The sequence below is a fragment of the Thamnophis elegans genome, chromosome Z (assembly GCF_009769535.1).
Source record: "Thamnophis elegans isolate rThaEle1 chromosome Z, rThaEle1.pri, whole genome shotgun sequence".
Taxonomy (NCBI): Eukaryota; Metazoa; Chordata; class Lepidosauria; order Squamata; family Colubridae; genus Thamnophis; species Thamnophis elegans.
Window position 1 is genome coordinate 103,785,963 of NC_045558.1, and position 18,782 is coordinate 103,804,744.

The following is an 18,782-nucleotide window of genomic DNA, read 5'->3' on the forward strand; positions in this document are numbered from 1 at the left end:
TCAAATATTATTCTAGACCTTGAGGCTTCCTACACTGTCATAAATAGCTTTCCATCCCACACTTTAGACCACTGTAGCAAATGCCCCAGCACCATGTGATATGGGTGGTGAAAAAACACAGACAACACTTAGAACCAAAGTGGTTGCCGCACATTTTAGAGGCATGCAACAAGTGACACAGTATTAGCTGATTATTTTTTAAAAATTGATTTTACTAGTTTTTTTTACAACCAAATGACTTTAATCGAACATCGTAAGCTCCAAGCCTTAGTTTTATGGAAAGACACAAACAACATTTTAAAAAAAATGTTTAAAAAGCAACAACCTAATAGTGGGGTGAGAAGACGAAGAACAAATAATGTCTTAGCAGATATTAGCAGCCAGCAGCATTTTTCCCTTTTTGCAGACCTAGGTAAGTCAATATAAATTGCTACCTTCTCCTTTTAAAAGGTAGATCAACAGCAAGCAGAGACAAAAAGCTGAAAATGAAGTCTATGTAAAAGGATTAAACAAGTAAAATAATTCAAATAAAGTTTCCTGAGCCCAGCAATCCAAATTCAAGGCTTGGAGTATGAAGCGATCAATAAATTAGCTTACCCGGTGGCCTTGGGCAACTCATGCCTTCTCTCTGTTGAATCTTCCCCAGAGGAGTAAAGATGAAATATGAGACAAGTTGTGGTAACACTCAGCCCTTGGGATAGAAATCTAATTGCATCTAAATATATTCATTTCCCAACTGCTTCTCTAGTCAACAAGAATGCAATTTCCTCCCTTATTTTTAGGCTGGGCCTGCTGATTATCTCTCCTCCCTTATTACTGTTTTGCAAAACCTAGTAACTTTAGACATTTTTCAAAAAATATTACTATTTCCCTAATAATATCAGTGGAAGACCATTTTATACATTGTTCGTAGAACCATAGGCTATGGCCACATGTATCACCAGTCATGCACAGCAAAATAATCTAGTTCCCTCTAGAGACATCAACATTTTTATAGAAGCTAAAGAATTTCTCAGCTATCTTTCCTGATATGAGACTTGCAGCTGTGCAAAGACTATAACTCACTTTTTCTTGAATCAGTAATTATAATTACAAGCACCTGAAGGCAGGAAAAGAAGAAATGGACAAAACCTATGAAGAAAAGATCCAACCTAAAAATAATGAGAAATTTTCTGACAGTGAGGACAATTAATCAGTGGAATGGTTTGCCTTCAGAAATTGTGGATGCTCCTGGAGATTTTTAACAAGCAATTGGACAACTGTTTCTTTGAAATGTAGTTTCTTGCTTGAACAGGGGGTTGGACCAGAAGACCTTCAAAATCCCTTACAAGTCTATTATTCTTCTCTATTCCATTCTAATCCCAAAGGATGAAGAATTGGGGAAAGTTGAAGTAAGATGCAAGAACCTATAGGAAATCTGGCTATCCCAACCATTATTTAGGAAAAATACAAAAGGAAACCTACAGCTTTCTGTATGGTGCAGAGAATTATCACTCTAAGAAATTCACCCTTCTCTAAATATTTCAAACAAAAAATAACACATAGTTCTGAAAATAAAAAATGTTAGTAGCATTGCCCATCTACACAATATTGTGATGCCTATCATTTTCTTGTCCTGAGAAGAGAATGCTTTCATTTTCACAATACACACTTTTTCTCACCCTATATCTAAAAGCCTTATTGGAAAGAACCAGGGTTTTTTTTTTTGTTTGTTTGTTTGTTTGTTTGGTTTTCCATTCTATTTCATTTTGAATCTCCCCAAATTTATGACAATATAATATTTAACGTATATTAGCAAAAAGCTGACACCAGTATGAATTACGAGGACAAATTGTTTTCAAAAAGCTGTTTGCCTCCTGAGTTAACCTCTTTGCATTAATTTTATGAATTATATTAGCGCTTAACAAGCCTTCATCCATCTATCAGTAAAACTTGCAGCCTTCTGCTTTCACTTAACATGGGCCATTATGAACTATGTCCTAAGGAAGGGAAATCTGCACAAAGACATCCACTGATTCTGATAAGGGACCTGTAAAGCCAAGATTTCCTGGCTCCCAGCTACTGCATTTAAGTAGGAAAAAATGCCAACTAAAGCCCCAGGCAGGAGTTTGTTTGCTTTTCATTTACACATAAATTAATATGCACTCTTAAGTAAAGCAGGGATCTCCTGGTCTGCTGCCAAGAAGATCTCTGGCAGCTCCTATTCAGAGCTCGACTCACAACAGTTCAGCAGCTATTTAAGGCCTCCTCTGACTGGCTGTTGACCTCACATCAGGGTCTATTTGAGGCACATGCATTCAACTTCAGTAGGATATGCCTGAATATAAAGCTTGCTTCTAGCATTCCTTCTCCAACCTAAAAATTCTGACCCAAAGGCAATCTTTCTTCATAGTGAAGAAATCTACAGTTCCTCTTCTCAGTAGCTTAGGGCTGACAAAGAAGTCAATGATTGGAACTGCTTGTGGGAGATATCTGGGAAATAGGGGCTGCACACTGCTAGCAGAACTGGAAAGATAACAGATTCGCAGCTGATCTGAAGCGCTTTCCTGTCCCAATTAAATCATCACTACCTAAAAATACACCCGAGGCTGCAAAACAATGCCTACTTCAAGAAAAAAGATGGCTTGTGAGAAAAGTAGTGGCAGGGTGGAGTGTCCTGTTTACAGGGCTGCTCCATTATCAATTTAGTCCACTAGGCTAGGATCAGACCAGCCCCACCTGGCTGCACTCTCTGGGATTAGTCCAAGTTCTGTATGCCAGTTAAGCATCTCCAATCAGGGCTGTGTCGAAAATGTAGGGAGTCAAGGCAGAAGAACATTTTGATAGTAAAAACTATTATTATCTCAACCTACCAGTCTGGTAGCTGCCTTACATCTATTTCTCCATATGGGACTTCTTTCTCCATTCCCTTATTTTATTTTACATGCTTGTGGAAATTATTAGCATAAGAGAGTGAAAAAGATGTGTCCCATCTTCCCCAACTATTTCACTGCACCTACTCTTAGTAACATTGGCAATAACTGCTTTCCAGCTTCTGTGACTTCAGGATACGCAAGAGGATCAGAGCGACAGAATGTAGCTGAAATTCTGTAGGCTAATCACACATATGAAACCTCTCTAGACAGAAGCTGTTCCTACATTTATTTCTACGGGTAGTTCTCCACTTACAACCATTCATTCATTCAGGGTTTCAAATTACAGTGGCACCAAACAAAGAGACTTATGACCAGTCCCTGAAGTTATGGCCATTGCACCATCCCCGCAATCACCAGATCAAAATTTGTGCCCTTAACAGCCTGTCTGCAGGGATGTTACAATTCTCCCTATCCACCTAACAGTCTCTGATACCTTAAATTCATCATCGTTTTCCCATTGCTAATCAAACTTGTCCAGCCTGGCCCTCTACCAGGCAACTGCTGGCTATTTGAGGTTTTCTTCCACAGGTCATGCATGGTGTTTTCCTCATAAGATGATCTCATGTGGGCATAGAAATATATAGGCCAGGCTAGGCAGCATGGACCCGGAGTCATAGTGTAGTCTTTCTCTAGCCTTCCTCCACTTGCAAGAATGCACGTAAGCATCCTAGATTCTTTTTCCCTAGCCTCCTTGTGCCTACAGCCCCACTCACCCAACCCCACATCCTTTTTCACTAACATCCTCAAACTTGTACCACTCTGCAGTACCCCAATTTGTGTGCAAACTTGACTGGACTTCCCAGGGATTCCCCTTCCGCATCCCCTCGCAGCACTCTCACGCTCCTTATCTAGGATTCACTCTGCTTCCCATTTAACCACCTCCAGACATGTGGCATGTCTAGAGTTATAATACCAACTGGGACTGCCGGGATTGTGATCATGTGGTGTTGTATTGTGCTTTACAATAGCATCACTTAGTGAAAGAAATTCCAGGCCTAATTGTAGTCCTAAGTTGCAACTACCAATATATTTCACTTCTGCCCTACTTATCTTGCTAGCACAGCAAATATTGAAGTTTGTCTCTTTCATTCAGTTTCGTCTCCCCGTTGAAAAGAAATTGTCTTTGTACAATTTGTGTGTTTATTTTTGGCTCAACATGTTGGCAGAACCCTACTAGGTAAGTAATGTTCAATACATCATGGTTAAATCTTCCAGAATTCTTGGCACTACGTATAAACTCAGTTTTGGAACCTATGAATTTATAATCAATTGTTTTAAGATAAAAATACTTTCCTGTCTAACAGGGGAAACTAAAACATGAAGGAACTGATGCTTTTGCAAATATTCACAACAAAGCTGATACAAGAAAGAGACTCGAAGTAATGGAACATTTGAGTTCAGATAATATCTTATATAACATGTAAAATATATTAGATAAATTGCACTCAAATGAAATCATCTTCATAAAGTCCATTAGTAACATCCATAAGAAGTAGTAAAAGCTGCTGAATATGTTTTCCATCTATACCATCTGCAACTTTTGGATAATCTGACAATGCTAATTATTTGTGGTCTACCTTCAGATAACTGTGGCTTGCAATTCTGAAGTGTTATAATCATGATCATCACAAAAAAGATGCAAGTATTATAACAACCAACCACTAGTCATAAAACAGGCAGCAGTATAAATGGTTTCAGTAAAACTATATTAAGCAGATCACAAGCACTAATACATAAACAACCATAGGTATTAGCAATCTAAGGGAAACTGCTGCCAAGTATAGTATATGAAAGGGCAAATGGTTCTCCTACATAGTTTCATAATGTATGAAACTACAAGCCACACACTAAAACCCCGCTTTTTAACCATTAAGCAGGATAAAACAGCTACCATAAGAGCTCATGTTTGAGCTATAAAATAGGATTAAAAACATCAACTGAAGACTTACGACTTATACTGGAATCTACAAAACTTCTATTTTTTTTCTGCAGTACATTTCCAAGTTTCTTTTAGCTTCCAGAATCTGTTGCAGTTCCAAGGTCAAGTTTACAGGTATCTTTTAGAACCGTGATGCATTACAATGCAGGAACAGCCCAGAAAGATTGCTAACAGAGTCAGCACAATGTAGTGATTATGATGCTGGACTAGGGCCACTGAAATTGAGGTCCAAATCCATAGTCAGCTATGGAAATTCACCAGTAGACCTGGGCCTGCTGCTCTCCCTCAGTCCAAATGCACAGGGAGTTGCTCTGAAGGTGAAATTAAGGCTATGTTAGGGCTAGAAAAAACATTTTTTAAAGAACATTTTGTTTTGACAAAATGAAGCACACTCTCAAAGACACTCTACCATGGTCATCTCCTTTCTAAGATCAAAACAAAATGCCCATACTGCTCTCCTCTGCTTTGAAGCCTTTCTCAAACCTTTTCTGTATGACAGGAAAGGGCTCAGAAGAGAACCAAGGAGAAACCCATAGGATATTGTAAGAGGGCATTGCAAGTACTAGCTAACATAAGCTCCCCTTGGCACAACCGACTTCCTAAGCTGGGTAGCCGAAACCCCACAGCACACAGCAGGAGGGGAACCTCAGGCTTACTGCCTCCTACCTGATGGAAGTCATCAGTATAGAAAATTGCACCATTCACCTCTCCCATATGCTGGTCAGCTGCCAAGCAGTTGAAGACTCTGAAAAAGGAGGAGATGAACTGTACAAAAGGGCCAGGAGTCTGTTGGGGAACGCTGAAGGAGAACACTAAGAATACTACCAGATTAGCTGCTGACAAGATCTACAACTGCACTAGGAAAAACATGAGCAGCAGCCAAAGTTAGGAAGGGGCAGGGAACATAGTGGAAGCTCAGAGGGGGATCAGGTTTATTTCAGAACGGCCAAGAAATAACAAGCCTTTGCATGAGTAGACGAAAATGCAGTAGCCAGTTAATTGTGAATAGAACTACTATTCCTATTCCTAAATCTGGTCTCTTTATTCTAGTGATATATAAGTCCTATTACCTATGCTTCTATTACATCCACGAGCACAAGAACAGTCCAGCTTAAATTGCAGAACCATTATTTTTTTTGCCTTAAAACTTCTTTGTTAATGACAAGAGAATAGTTAAATATTTGTTTGCAATATAAGCCTCCATTCCATTAGCTTCACTCTGTATTACCTACCCACACTGATGCAGAGTGGAATTTTGTCCTTCAGCATTGAAACATTTTCATGTTGCCAAGACTACACCCAGTCGGCACCATTTATCAGCCCCTCCACCTCCACCAAATGAGCCAACCTGCCTTATACTTTCCAAACCAAAGCAAAAGGTTTCTTTCCAAGCAAGCAGCACCCAGGCAGCAAGGGAACTATTTGGCAGAGTTTCCAATGAAAAATCCCCAGCTATGGCCCAATGAATCATCTCCCTGCTTCACAGCAAGTTCCTGAAGAATAGACTAGCTAAGCTGTAACCAGGGAGTGTGGTAGAAATCCTCCTCTGTCTTGGTTAAACTGCTGCCAATGACTTGCTGAGTTCTTTAATTCTAGAGTTCATTCTATTCCATAACCCATTTTCTTAAATGTATTGGAAGGCAAGAAATATTAATTTTTGCTTTTTCATAAATTGTGAAAATGGTCATGTAACAGTCCACCCAGAATTTCCATTATTTTGCTCTCAGGAATGCAGGATGTCAGTGAAGAGGAAGGGCAGCAAATAAAAACAATACAAAAACTATGAGGTTTAAAGAGGCAACAGAGCAAGGAACTCCCCAAGATTGAGGAACCACTCCCCCCCCCCCCCACGCACACAACCCATTATCCATCCCAGGGTTTGAAAATTCTTCCCTGCTGTCATAGTGAGATCTTTTCTGGAGTAAGCAGATCATGTGTTAGAACCAGAAAAGATTGTGGCAAATCCTAACCATTGATGTTTATCTATTATTTATTTGCATCCTGCATTTATTTTTTATAAATAAACTGGTGAACATATCCAACACACCTCCCTTCTTCTATTTTTCCCACAACAACAACATCCCTGTGAGGTGGGTTGAGCTGTGAGTGTGTAACTGGCCCAAAGTCACTCAGTTAAGCTTTTGTGGCTTTCACAGTTCGTAGAAAGAATTAGCTGGCATCTTGCACAATCCCAGTTTTAGTCAATTTAAATGATGTATTTTTCAATCTGGCAGGAAAACAAGTTGCTCGCTGAAAATAAAGTCTTCATTAACTATAACATGATGATGTACCAAAAGCCAAGCATGCAACCTTATTGGTTCCTTAAGCACCATTGTGTGCCTGTTTTGCTTCTCAGAATCCAAAAGCATCAGCAACATGCAATTACCACCACCAGGTGCCTATGCAATTATCTTCCATTTGATATCTATAAGGTAAGAAAGCAGCCTTGCTCTCCATATAAAGGACTGAAAGAACAACACATTATAACACATAGGCTAAAACAAGGTTACCTAACTAGGAGCAATCAGTGTTCTGTGAAGCCAGTGATTAAAGTTATTTTATGGTTAAATATGTTATGCAAATTTAGATAACTATGCTAATGTGACAAAACATAGTAATGCTGTCTAGGGGATTTATTATAAGTTCTTCAAATAAGAGATCAAAATACATGTTTGGCAGGTGAGTTTTTCAGGTGAAAAAAAACACAGCTTTAACAGAAATCAGGCAACGTATGAAAGTAGCATCTCAAGATAGCAGATCTCGCTCAGTTCTTTTTTTAGTCACTGTATGTTATTTGTGCATGTAAATTGGAGTTAGCATCTACACTGTGCTGCACTAATCCCACATGTGGAAGAAAAACTCTTCATTTAAAATAGCATTTAACTCAAACTAATTCTTTCAACTCTGTCACCTACACACTTCCTACCATTAAAGTCTATCTTGTACTGCAAAGAACCCAGATGAATAGGAACACAAGTTCCTCCCATGCCATGTATCAAAGGGAACAAATCTTCACAATTGCCCTTACCACACATTTATAATTATCCTCTTCATGAAGCAAACCACAGTGAAGGCACAAATATTATCCTGAGCATAACGCTGTAATTGTACAAAAGAATATTCATCAACCATCTGTGAAGAAATATCAGCAATGTAATAACTTAAATCAACCCTTCACCTATAATGAAATGTCAGTTGAAAGGAAGGATGCTGCATCATCTAAGGTAAGTAAGGTAGCAATGTTATGATTAAATGGCAACTGAATCTTAACAGAGCAAAGCTGATATAATCTGGTCAAAATACAGCACTCTGCTGTTTTGATTTCTGCATAGGAAAAGAGAGTGAGTGTTGGCAGCAAAAGATGCACTTATCATCTGGTGATAGGCACCTGGCAAGCTCACAGGATTCAGCTTTCCAATCGTCTGGAGCCAGCAGCACTTCCTTCTCCCAGCCAAAGGACAGGGCTACATGCATTTGTGAGGCTGAAAACTGCACAATGAGAGTAGGAAAACTTCTCATGTCAGCATTAAGATCATTTTATCTTCGATATTTGTAATTCAGTCTTGTGTGCTATTTATGGCAGAAAACAGACCTCAAAAATAAATAAGATAAATGATGTTGGCTGGTGAGAAAGCAATGTGCAAAGAACTTATTTCACAGTACAATTAAAACTATAGCTCCTGGACTCTAGAAACATTATAGGATGAAAATAAACTTATATTTTAAATATATATAATAGCTTGTGTCTACCATTGCTTTTTTAATTGGTTTTTAAAAAAATTTAAACTAAAGAATTACCAGAGAATTATTTAGAACAGATTAACAAATTGGAGTGTTTAGAGCAGAGGAGGAGGAGATGTGGCAGCACCATCATCACCATTCAGAAATAAAGAGATAAATATTCCCTGAAGTCAAATTTGACTCTTGGTGATGACATAAGTATGTTTATGCAGGGTTGGTTGTTTTTTTTGCAATAATACATAACTAGTTTTATAGTGCTTTCTTCTGGGATGTTATTTTAGCTTCCCAGGTTACCCCACAACTGATTTCCTGGTGGTCTCCCATCCAAATATTAATTAAATCCTACCCTACATATTTTTCAAATTCTGCTAAGGTCAGCTAGATGCTGTCATCTGCACGTCAAGCCTCTTGTACTTGAAGAGATACAAACATTACACATGAATCTGTTTGTCAAAAAGAGAAGGAGGGAAACATGTCATTTCTAGGATGCCTTCCACTGGGTTGTAGTTCAACACAATAAAAATAGCAAATAAAGACTAAACAGCAGTTAAAATTACACCAAAGCAATACAACTAATATACATCACAATATTATAGTCACAATAACAATAGCCAATTAAAAATCCTGTAAGGTTTCAAATCAACATACACTCTCACTTCACTTTTTCCCTCATGGACAGTATTTTGTGACTGCAATGTAGTAACAGTGTGTGTACGTGGGGAGGGGGTGACAATACTAATTATAATAACACCTACCTTTCTTAGGACCCTATCATTTTTTCTTCTCCAGATGGCTAGATATCTGCTTCTAGTTATTCTGTATTGTTACCAAAGCCTAAGTACTTCTGAAAACAAAAGTTAAACTTCTCAACCTCCTCTTCCTTTTTAAACCTTTTTTTACATCATTCTGTGTATGGAGAGGAGGAGGGGGGGGTGCAGGAAGACACCTTGAACTGGTGCAGCAGCAGAGAGTCATCCTAGCCAATTTCCAAAGCTGAACTGAAACTAGAATTTAGAAGGCTAGATGCCAGAACTTGATCAGAAAGTAGAAGGACTTATGTTCAAGCCTGATCCAGGGAGGCAGGTTGCTTTGCACTGTCCTAGCTCATTTCACATCCATGAAGCTACATGAGAAAGCAAAATGCATGGATGTTTCTTCTGCAGTCACAGGCTTTTTTAGATTTTTAGTAGACCCTGCTGGTGGTGAGATAAAAATGGCAGAGCAACTTATAAGCAGAAATTATGGGGACTGCTCACAACACTCACCTTCCAATTTTTCTGTTTCCCCCAAAATGGAACCTACCATAGGCAATTTGCTAATAAATCATGCAAATCCATTCCTGCACAAAGTTCTGTTACTCTTCCCATAGATTTAAAGTTATCAATGTCAATCACTAGAAATCATATAGTTCTTAGCATCTCATATGACTAACTATTAACTATTTTTGTGACTTTGGTAGCTACCTCCCCCCCCCCCCCCTTCAGTGCATTTCTGGAAGATTCTTATGCACAGACAAGTTTTATTTGGCTATAGGGTTTTTTAAGTTACTTTATATTAAAATACTGTATTTGACTACCCTCATCATTTAAGCAAAGCAATCTCAAGGGCAAATTTAAACTAAGTCTTCAAGGTATTTGTAGAAGATAAGCTAGGCATCTCCTCCTTCGACAAGGGACTGCAGTCAAGAAAGGGAATAAAGTGAATGTAGTAGTTATGTCCAGAGCTGAAGAAAGAATTTAAACGATGAGAACTGGAAGGCTGAGATTCCATAGACAAACAAATCTTTCACTTCCTTTCTTAACTTCCACTGGTCATTCACTTATACCACTATGCAGCTACTTTCAGGTTTTTTAATTGTTGCAAATGTACTTTTTAAAAACTTCTTCCTTAATGAACATATTAAAATCAACTGAAGAAACAATTAACATGGTGTTTATGAGATTTCTGGTAATAGAGCAAAAATTGAAGTTTCTCCTCAGAGTAAGCTCAATTCCACTTACCACACCTAGATGCTATGTCGTTTCCCAAGCAGCAATACAGAAATGGTTTACCATTATCTCTTCCACATTTTTAAAAATTTTTTCCAGTCTAATCCATAAACTGGAGATTTTCTGATGATCAGCTATATACATACAGTAGATGCTTAGCTCTTTTTCCTCCTTAAGCTCAAATAAAGTCAGTTAAGCGCAGCCATACCTAATCAACATTCTCAGTAAAACTGATACCTAGAAGAAAACTACAACAAATGAAGTAATGTGTTGTTACAGTGAAATGAGAACAGAGCAACTAAGATAGGGGAAAATGAATATGGTTTATACCTCACCTAGTAAAATTCTCTGCAATCTTTAGCTATACCAGATATCCAGATATTTCAATGAAGGGTAATACCATCATGCCATCATTAAGTTCTCCCCCTCTCAATTAATTGGACTTTTCCAGTCATTATTGTTGTTTTTCCATTAAAAGAAATCTGGTGCCCATCGCTTCCATACCATTTTCCAAAGTTTTGTTTCCCCATTTCATGACAGAGTATTACTCGGTAGTAATAAGCCCTCCCCAGAGTTCTTTTACTGATCTCAGCATGGCTTTTCTACATCTACCTTGCTTAACCCCACTTGCTTTCAGAAATTTGCAGAAATGTATTAATTCCCAGTTTTCAAAAAAAAAAAGGAAAACCACCATAATTCTGTAACATCTCAGTCTATTATGCAGGTATTTCTTCTGTATTATACTCTTAGCCGACATTGTATTTTCTTTCCATATATACTTTTTCAAGCCATTACTTCTAATCAATAGTACAGTATATCTAAAGTCTGCAACAGAAACTCTCTAAAGCTCGTGGTACGCAAAGTTTTCTATCCACTCTCCATTCCATCTTTATTTTAATTGTTCTTTTCTGAACTTTTTTCGAGCAGCAGTCATCTTTCTCCAAAATACATTATACATCATCCTGCTTCACCATGGATATATATTGCATTTACATAGATGATTCCAAATGCGTGTGCTTCTCCCCTCCCCCCCCCCCCCCGCCGGTTTTCAGTAAGCTTTCCCTCAAGACCAACCCCCCCCCCCCTTTATGTGAATGAATATGATCAATTCAGGCACTTTCTACAATTTCTCCCCTTTGATAAAGTTTCTCAGGCATCCCATCTATCATTTCTTTTATGGCCTGTTCGCATCACGGGAAAGAGGCATTAAGAGCTCTTTTCAAACTCCCCGACATCTCTCTGCATTATGTCACCTGTAAACTGGGCTTACTCCTTATTCAATTCTAGACTATTTCCATCAAAGGGCTTGACACAAAATTCAGTCCAAGACCTGCCTCACCAATGTCTTCTCCGTCAGTGACATCTTGAACTTTATAACACTCCCCTTCTGCCCCCCCCGTAACAGATTGTCTCCTGCCCTCCACCCTTCCTCTCAATATGCCAATCTCCTACTGACCCCCTTCATTACTATACAATTTATTTCCTATTTATTTCCTATTTCCGTATACCCACTCTCTTCGGCCTCGTTATGCACATATACGCATGCCTGCACAGTGCTTCCCCTACACCCCCAACCCCTTTCCCCCCTCTCTCTCAGCTACCCAAGTACTTCTCTGAGCAATACTTAGGCCTATGATTTCCCCCCACCCCCCGCGCCTCCCGTTACCTGCCCGATCTCCATCTCCGTTCCTCCGGGACTGCAACTGGAAAGGGAAGGTGGACTTGAGCGGCTGCAACCCGACCCAACAGGAGGAGGAAGTCCCCGCCGCCATCGCTCGGGTTGAGAAAGCCAAAGCCGCTTGCGGATTGCCGATCAGCCGAACAGCTTCTCCACCTTCACTCTGAACGGGGCGCTCGCAACTACGTGACGGGCGACTCGGTCCCAGGACGAAAAACCGAACGGGAGGCATTTTCTACACGCTAGAGGCGTGGCTTCGCGCAACCGCCGACGCTCATTGGCCAACAAAGTTGGAGAAGGTGGGATTTAGGCAAAGACTCGCACGGTCCATGCCAGCGAATAACTCCACCTTTTCTACTGCCGGTGCGTTTCCTGTCTTGAGGGGAGTAAACGCAGCCTAGGGGGAAAAAAGAAAAGAAAAGAAAACCTTGGATTCCGTTGTTCAGTAGCACAATACTCCCCTTTCCACTTTGTTTTACGGGTGGGAAACCATCTAAATAGGCCCCTCTCCAGAAGGAAAACAAACACCCATTTTAAAGCCAGGCTAGGAGATCATACTTTTTTCTAACTTCGATTCTTACGTTGTGATTTCAGGTTTCATTAAATTGCTTTGAATACGTCAATAATTGGCGGTGGGTGGGTTTATCTGGTAAAATACTGCAAAAAGAAACGTCAAACGCAACAGCCCTTACTGCAAGCTGTATGAGGATGAGGATGATGGAACTTTGGCTGGTTAGTTAGATTAGTGCAGTACTCTTCAACTAGTATATTTTTGCCTCTTCTGATATAAAGTTGAAATGTCTTTCCGTTCAAAAGAAACTTATTTTAGAAGAAACGGCCTTAGCAGCGTCTCCAATTTTCCTTACTGCTGTCATAAACTCAATTATTTCCTTTGACAGTCCCCCTCCCCCAACTTGCAAAAGGGAAGCAACAGAGTATAATGGTATTTGCATAGTTATTTGTAAATGCTTGAAAGGCATATCTTAAAAGGGAAAGCACATTGTTACAAATGTTACAAAAAACAAAAATTCAACATTTGTAGACTAAAGGTACTCAACAATATGATTACTCAAATGGCATAAATGAAAAGAGTACAACTTATGTTTGTGCAGCAGTACTAAACCACAATATGCATCACCATTTCCTTTAACAGGGCAGCTGAATAAAAGGTTGAATTTAGATGTAGCTAGAATTGGAACCAGAAGCAAAATTTCCTCTCCTAGTTTCCAAATTTCAAATGCTTTTCAGTACAGAAATAAACCATAGTTCCTCTTCATTGTTGTATTTTCAGTCATATCCAGCCCTGAAATCTCTGGAAGGAAAATATTAATATATAGCTTTGCAGAACTGAGTTAATTCAATTATGTTTGCTACAGATAAAGGCAACTAGTTTGGTTATGGATGAACACAATACTGCTGAATTATATTTATTTATTGAATTATATTTAATGCTAAAAATACTGAATTATATTTACTTAGAAGAAAAGCTCTCCCCCAAATAATTTATCTTTAAAATAGAAGGCTTATCTGAGATTTACTGCCAATAGTATAATGAGAGAAAATTGGATTTTATCCCTCCCATCTTCTACTCTTTCTTTTGGGGAAATAGTGCCCAGTCTAAAGCATGTTTGCTCAGGAATTTAATTACGTTTTTTCTGAGTTCAAGAGAAATTACTCCCAAATCATTGAGCAATGAATATTCAATGTAAGCAATTTCATGGGAGCAACGGCATGTTCATTTCAAGGACTTAGATGAGCACCAGACAAGCATAGTACCCCCAGATAATCTGGAGTCAGCCTCTATTATTTATGACCTCTGGCAACGTTATCTGCAGCAAATGGAAATTGCAGTTCAAAACATCTGAAAACACCAGATTCCCTACCATGGGATGGAAGCAACATTACGTGTAGAGACATCCAAGAATCTGCAGTAGTATTACCACTGCAAAGATTACGCTCCATTCTTGCACAGACTATGGACTCAAATATTTATTTATCTATCAAATTCATATAGACACCCATTTTCCCAAGGGTGATTCTGGATAGAGCAAAGTAATAAATAAAGCGGCAAATATAAAACAGAACAAAAAATCTAGAAATCCAGAGTAATAAATAACAACAAAAATTACTACTCATGAGCGAAAGGAGGATAAAAATGCCCCCCTTAGCAATGGGGGCATTGAAACAAATCTCCAGCTCCTAACCACTTATAAAAATAAAAGTGCTGACCTGCAGAACAGCAAAGAATATACACAAGCGTGCACTATTCTTCTTTTAGATATACTATATTGCCAAAAGTATTCGCTCACCTATCCAAATAATCAGGATCAGGTGTTCCAATCACGTCCATGGCCACAGGTGTATAAAATCAAGTACCTAGGCATGCAGACTGTTTGTACAAACATTTGTGAAAGAATGGGTTGCTCACAGGAGCTCAGTGTATTCCAGCGTGGAACTCTGATAATATGCCACCTGTGCAACAAGTCAACTGTCAGCTGTATTATAAGAACGTGGAAGTGTTTGGGAATGACAGCAACTCAGCCACGAATTGGTAGGCCACGTAAACTCGTCCAACATCAGTGTGTGACCTCACAAATGCGCTCTGGAAGAATGGTCAAAAATTCCCATAAACACACTCCTAAACCTTGTGGACAGCCTTCCCAGAAGAGTTGAAGCTGTTATAGCTGCAAGGGGTGGACCAGCGTCATATTGAACCCTATGGATTAGGAATGGGATGTCACTTACAGAAAGTTAATATGCAAATAAAGGCAGGTGAGCGAATACTTTTGGCAATATAGTGTATCTCCAATAGAGGACTGCAAAAATCTCAGTGATCACTAGATAAAAGCATAACACTGGTTTTGTTGGCTTTGCTCCCATCTAAATTGTCACTGGACTGATTGCAGACCATATATGGTACTGTACTACTCTGATATATTGTGTTCCTAACAAAATTCAACTGAAGGGGTTACATGTGATGGAATGTCTAATGGACCTTGAGAGTTTAACATTAGAGAAGAAATTTCTGAAACCAGGTGAGAGGAAAATGTGAGAAAGAGACTCAAACTAACCCCATCTTAATTGTTCTAGATATAAATTGAATTAGAGGATTACTTTGGGAAGCTTTCTACTAGTAATAAAGATCTCTCAAGAAATCCATTCATTTTTTCCTGAGATTGTCTGCCTTAAAGGGCTTTATTCTTTGATCTAGAACTCAATTCTGGCCTGTAACCCAGATAGTGGTCCTTAAATTGTTTTATCTAAGTACCTCTCCTGGTCCTGAATAATATCGCTGCCTCCACACACAAAAAATATGTTGTTTTATGTAAGTGGCAGTCCCAAACTGGATCCTCAATCCTCAAATAAGCAATTATAAAGTGTTCATTATCTACATAATTCTACATAATTTCCCCCAGTTTGAGAACTGCAGAATAGTTGGAAGATTAGTTCAGACAACAAAGTAATCCATAGTTTGATTAACCATAGTTTATTCAGAAAATCACAATTGGCTGAATTTGCACACTTTGTATGCCATCAGCCATATTTTAAAATCAATAATGGTTAGCCTCATGAAAATGGCCCAGTGAAACATGTGACACTGTTAATAAATTCCTGCATAGTGTCCAAATTATGTAGTTATTGAATAAATCAATTTCCTGTATTTGTCCAATATAAACTACCAAAAGCAACAGAAAGAAATCAAGACTAAAGTTACATAAAGACAGTATGGCAAATGTACATAACAGAATGATTGATTTGTATAGGTGCAAGACATAATGCAATGCCTATGTTTTTTAGACAGGAGGAAAACTATATTGGACTTTTAAGTAAGAGAGAGACCCAGAATTCTTGAAGTTCGGCATATGAGTACAAAGGTATACCCACTTGATCTTAGCCAAAAGGCTAAAGAACAATATGAATATTGAGCTAGAATTTCCTTGTTTTGCTTAAACATTTGAACTTCCTTTTCATTTATAAATAATGATGAAGCAATAATGTTGCTCTGAGTGGTGCGATTTGTCCCTGCAATTTCTTATCTTAAATCAACTTTTTCTTGACTTAGTAAATTGGCTAAGGATGAAGTGCGGTAGTGGTTAAGATAGGGGTGAGCAACTATGGCCCTTTTAAAACCTGTGGGCTTCAGTTCCCAGAATCCCTGAGCCATTCAGGTATTCTGGGAATTGAAATTCACAGGTTGTAAAGGTGCCATAGTTGCTCATCTCTAAGTTAAACAGTTGGAGCAGGAGTAGGGAGACTCGAGTTTTAATCCATCCTCAGCAATAGAAGCTTTTAGATGATATTGGGCTGGTCATTATTTCCCAGATCAGCCAACCTCATAGGATTGTTGTTGTAGGAAAAAACACTTTGAACTCCTGAATGATAAGTAGAATATAAACTTTATATAGGAAAAGGTTCATCTAACTTTTTTAAAAAATCCTCTATTCAAGGACTGAATATTGTATTGCAACTGTAGTACAATCTGGGTTAATGACCAATTCACAAAGAGAATGTCAATTTTGCTTCACTCTCATGTCTATCTTTCACAGTCTGGTACATCTGCCAACAAGTGGGTGTGGTGAACATATCTACTACAAAAGTTATGGCAGATTCTCTGAATACCTTAAAAAGATAAAAGAGGGGAGAAGAGAGAACCAGATTATCTGGAGAAAGAAAAAAAGAGCCCACATAACACAGCAAAGAAAAGCTCTCCATTGTATTCCCTAATTTAATTTGCAGTACTTTGAGTTTTTAAAAAGCCAGGCAATAAACATTGGTCCACAACTAAGTTCAGTCCTGCATGCTCATAGATTGTTCAAATCCATACTTTAAACCATAGAGTCTTTCCCTACTTGCACTTAATTATGAGACAAAAAAAAATAGCCCTGCCTATGAGTGGTCCTTGGTGCTCTCTGAGCTTGGTTGTTTTCTTACAGACATTTCATTACCAAAACTAGGTAACATCATCAGTGGTAGTAAGGAGTGGGGTTTGCTCTTAGTTTACATTCTAGTAACTTGCCCTGTCAATGCTGATGAGGTAATCTTAGAGGTTCTTTGGTAGGGCTTTTTACTTTTGGCTTATTTGGCAATTCCTTGATTGGGGTTTACTTGACTGTTGGTCTGATGTTAATCTTGGAGTTAATCTATGTTCATCTAGGTGCTGATTACTGGTGTGAAGGTATGTTTGTCTTTTTGCTCCCTCTTTGGCTTGTTGATTGTATCTTGCATAGTGTATAAATATTGTTTATATCTATGTCTCTATTGATGGTTAATATGTCAGAGTGCCAGGCTTCTAGAAATTCTCTAGCAGTTTTGAACTTGGCTTGGTCTCAGATGGTCACAATTTTTCAGTTGAAACTATGGTTAAGTCTGTTCATATGTTGTGAAATTAAAAAGATTTCATCATCTCTTCTGACTATACTTGGTGTTTATGGATGTATTCTGTCGGTTTTCCACCTGTTTATCCTACATGGTGGCTGTTGCAATCATTATCCTGAATATTGTAGATGACTCCTGTTTTTTTCCTCTGGGGCTATTGGCTCTTTTTGTTTACTTAGAATGTTATGAAGGGCTTTAATTGGCTTGTATGATACACTAATTCTGTGTGGTTGTGGTAGTCTGTTGGTGGTTTCTGAGATGTTCTTCCTATTTGAGTGTTATTCTTTTCATTGACTATTTCTATATGATATTTATATTATAGCATATCTCTCTTCCCCTCCTATATTTCTATAACATTTACCTTCATCCCATCTCCAGGATATGAGTGAGACGGGCTTATATCATCCAGAGCTGCCTGTTATTAAAGGAGTCTTGTTGCCTTTCCTGACTGCTGAAGCTGCAATAGAAGTAGGATAAAGTTGGAAAAGAGGATAGTCAATTTCATGTAAGTAGTGTTTTCTGCCAATTATTATTGATTAGTAATTCAATTTAGCAGTACGGAAAGGCCTCAAACATGGTTTTCTTAGTTTTAATTTAATGTGTTGTGTAAAATCAACCATGAGTTTGTCAAACACAGGTTAAGTATATTATATGAATATAGTTAATCATAATTTATTCAATAAACTAGTGAAACAAATTTGACTTTGTACACTGCCTGCAATTATTTACTGCTGTTATACATATCTTAATTCCTGTATTTACATTTATTTTTCTCCAAATATGGAAAAAAACAAAAGCCTTTAGCTTCCAACATATATCTGATTGGGAATGTAAAAATCTATAGTTTTGAATTATTTCACAGCACACACATTAATATGTACACCTGAATATAATCTTAGAGTCTTAGCATCTTATTTAGATAGATATTATTATTATAGTTTTATTATATCATAGATTGCAATATATGAATACCACTAGTTGCCAGTTCACTTCCGGTCCAATGCAAGGTGTTGGTTCTTACCTTTAAGAATTTGGCATTTGTCCAGGTTACTTGAGGAATTATTTCACCCAGTGGTGGGATTCAAATTGTTTTACTACTGGTTCTGTGGGCGTGGCTTGGTAGGTGTGGCAGGGGAAGAATACTG

The 18,782-nt window shown here is 38.3% G+C and overlaps 1 protein-coding gene across 2 annotated transcripts in view; it reads right to left on the bottom strand.

Moving 5' to 3' along the window:
• Nucleotides 1-12,492, bottom strand: part of FAM117A (family with sequence similarity 117 member A) — a 36,866-nt gene extending 24,374 nt beyond the window's left edge. For both annotated transcript variants that reach the window (XM_032237884.1, XM_032237883.1), the window contains exon 1: nucleotides 12,250-12,492. In XM_032237884.1, coding sequence (XP_032093775.1) covers nucleotides 12,250-12,355 — 106 coding nt within the window. In that variant the 5' untranslated portion in view covers nucleotides 12,356-12,492. The remainder of the gene's footprint in view (nucleotides 1-12,249) is intronic.
• Nucleotides 12,493-18,782: the final 6,290 nt, after the last annotated feature.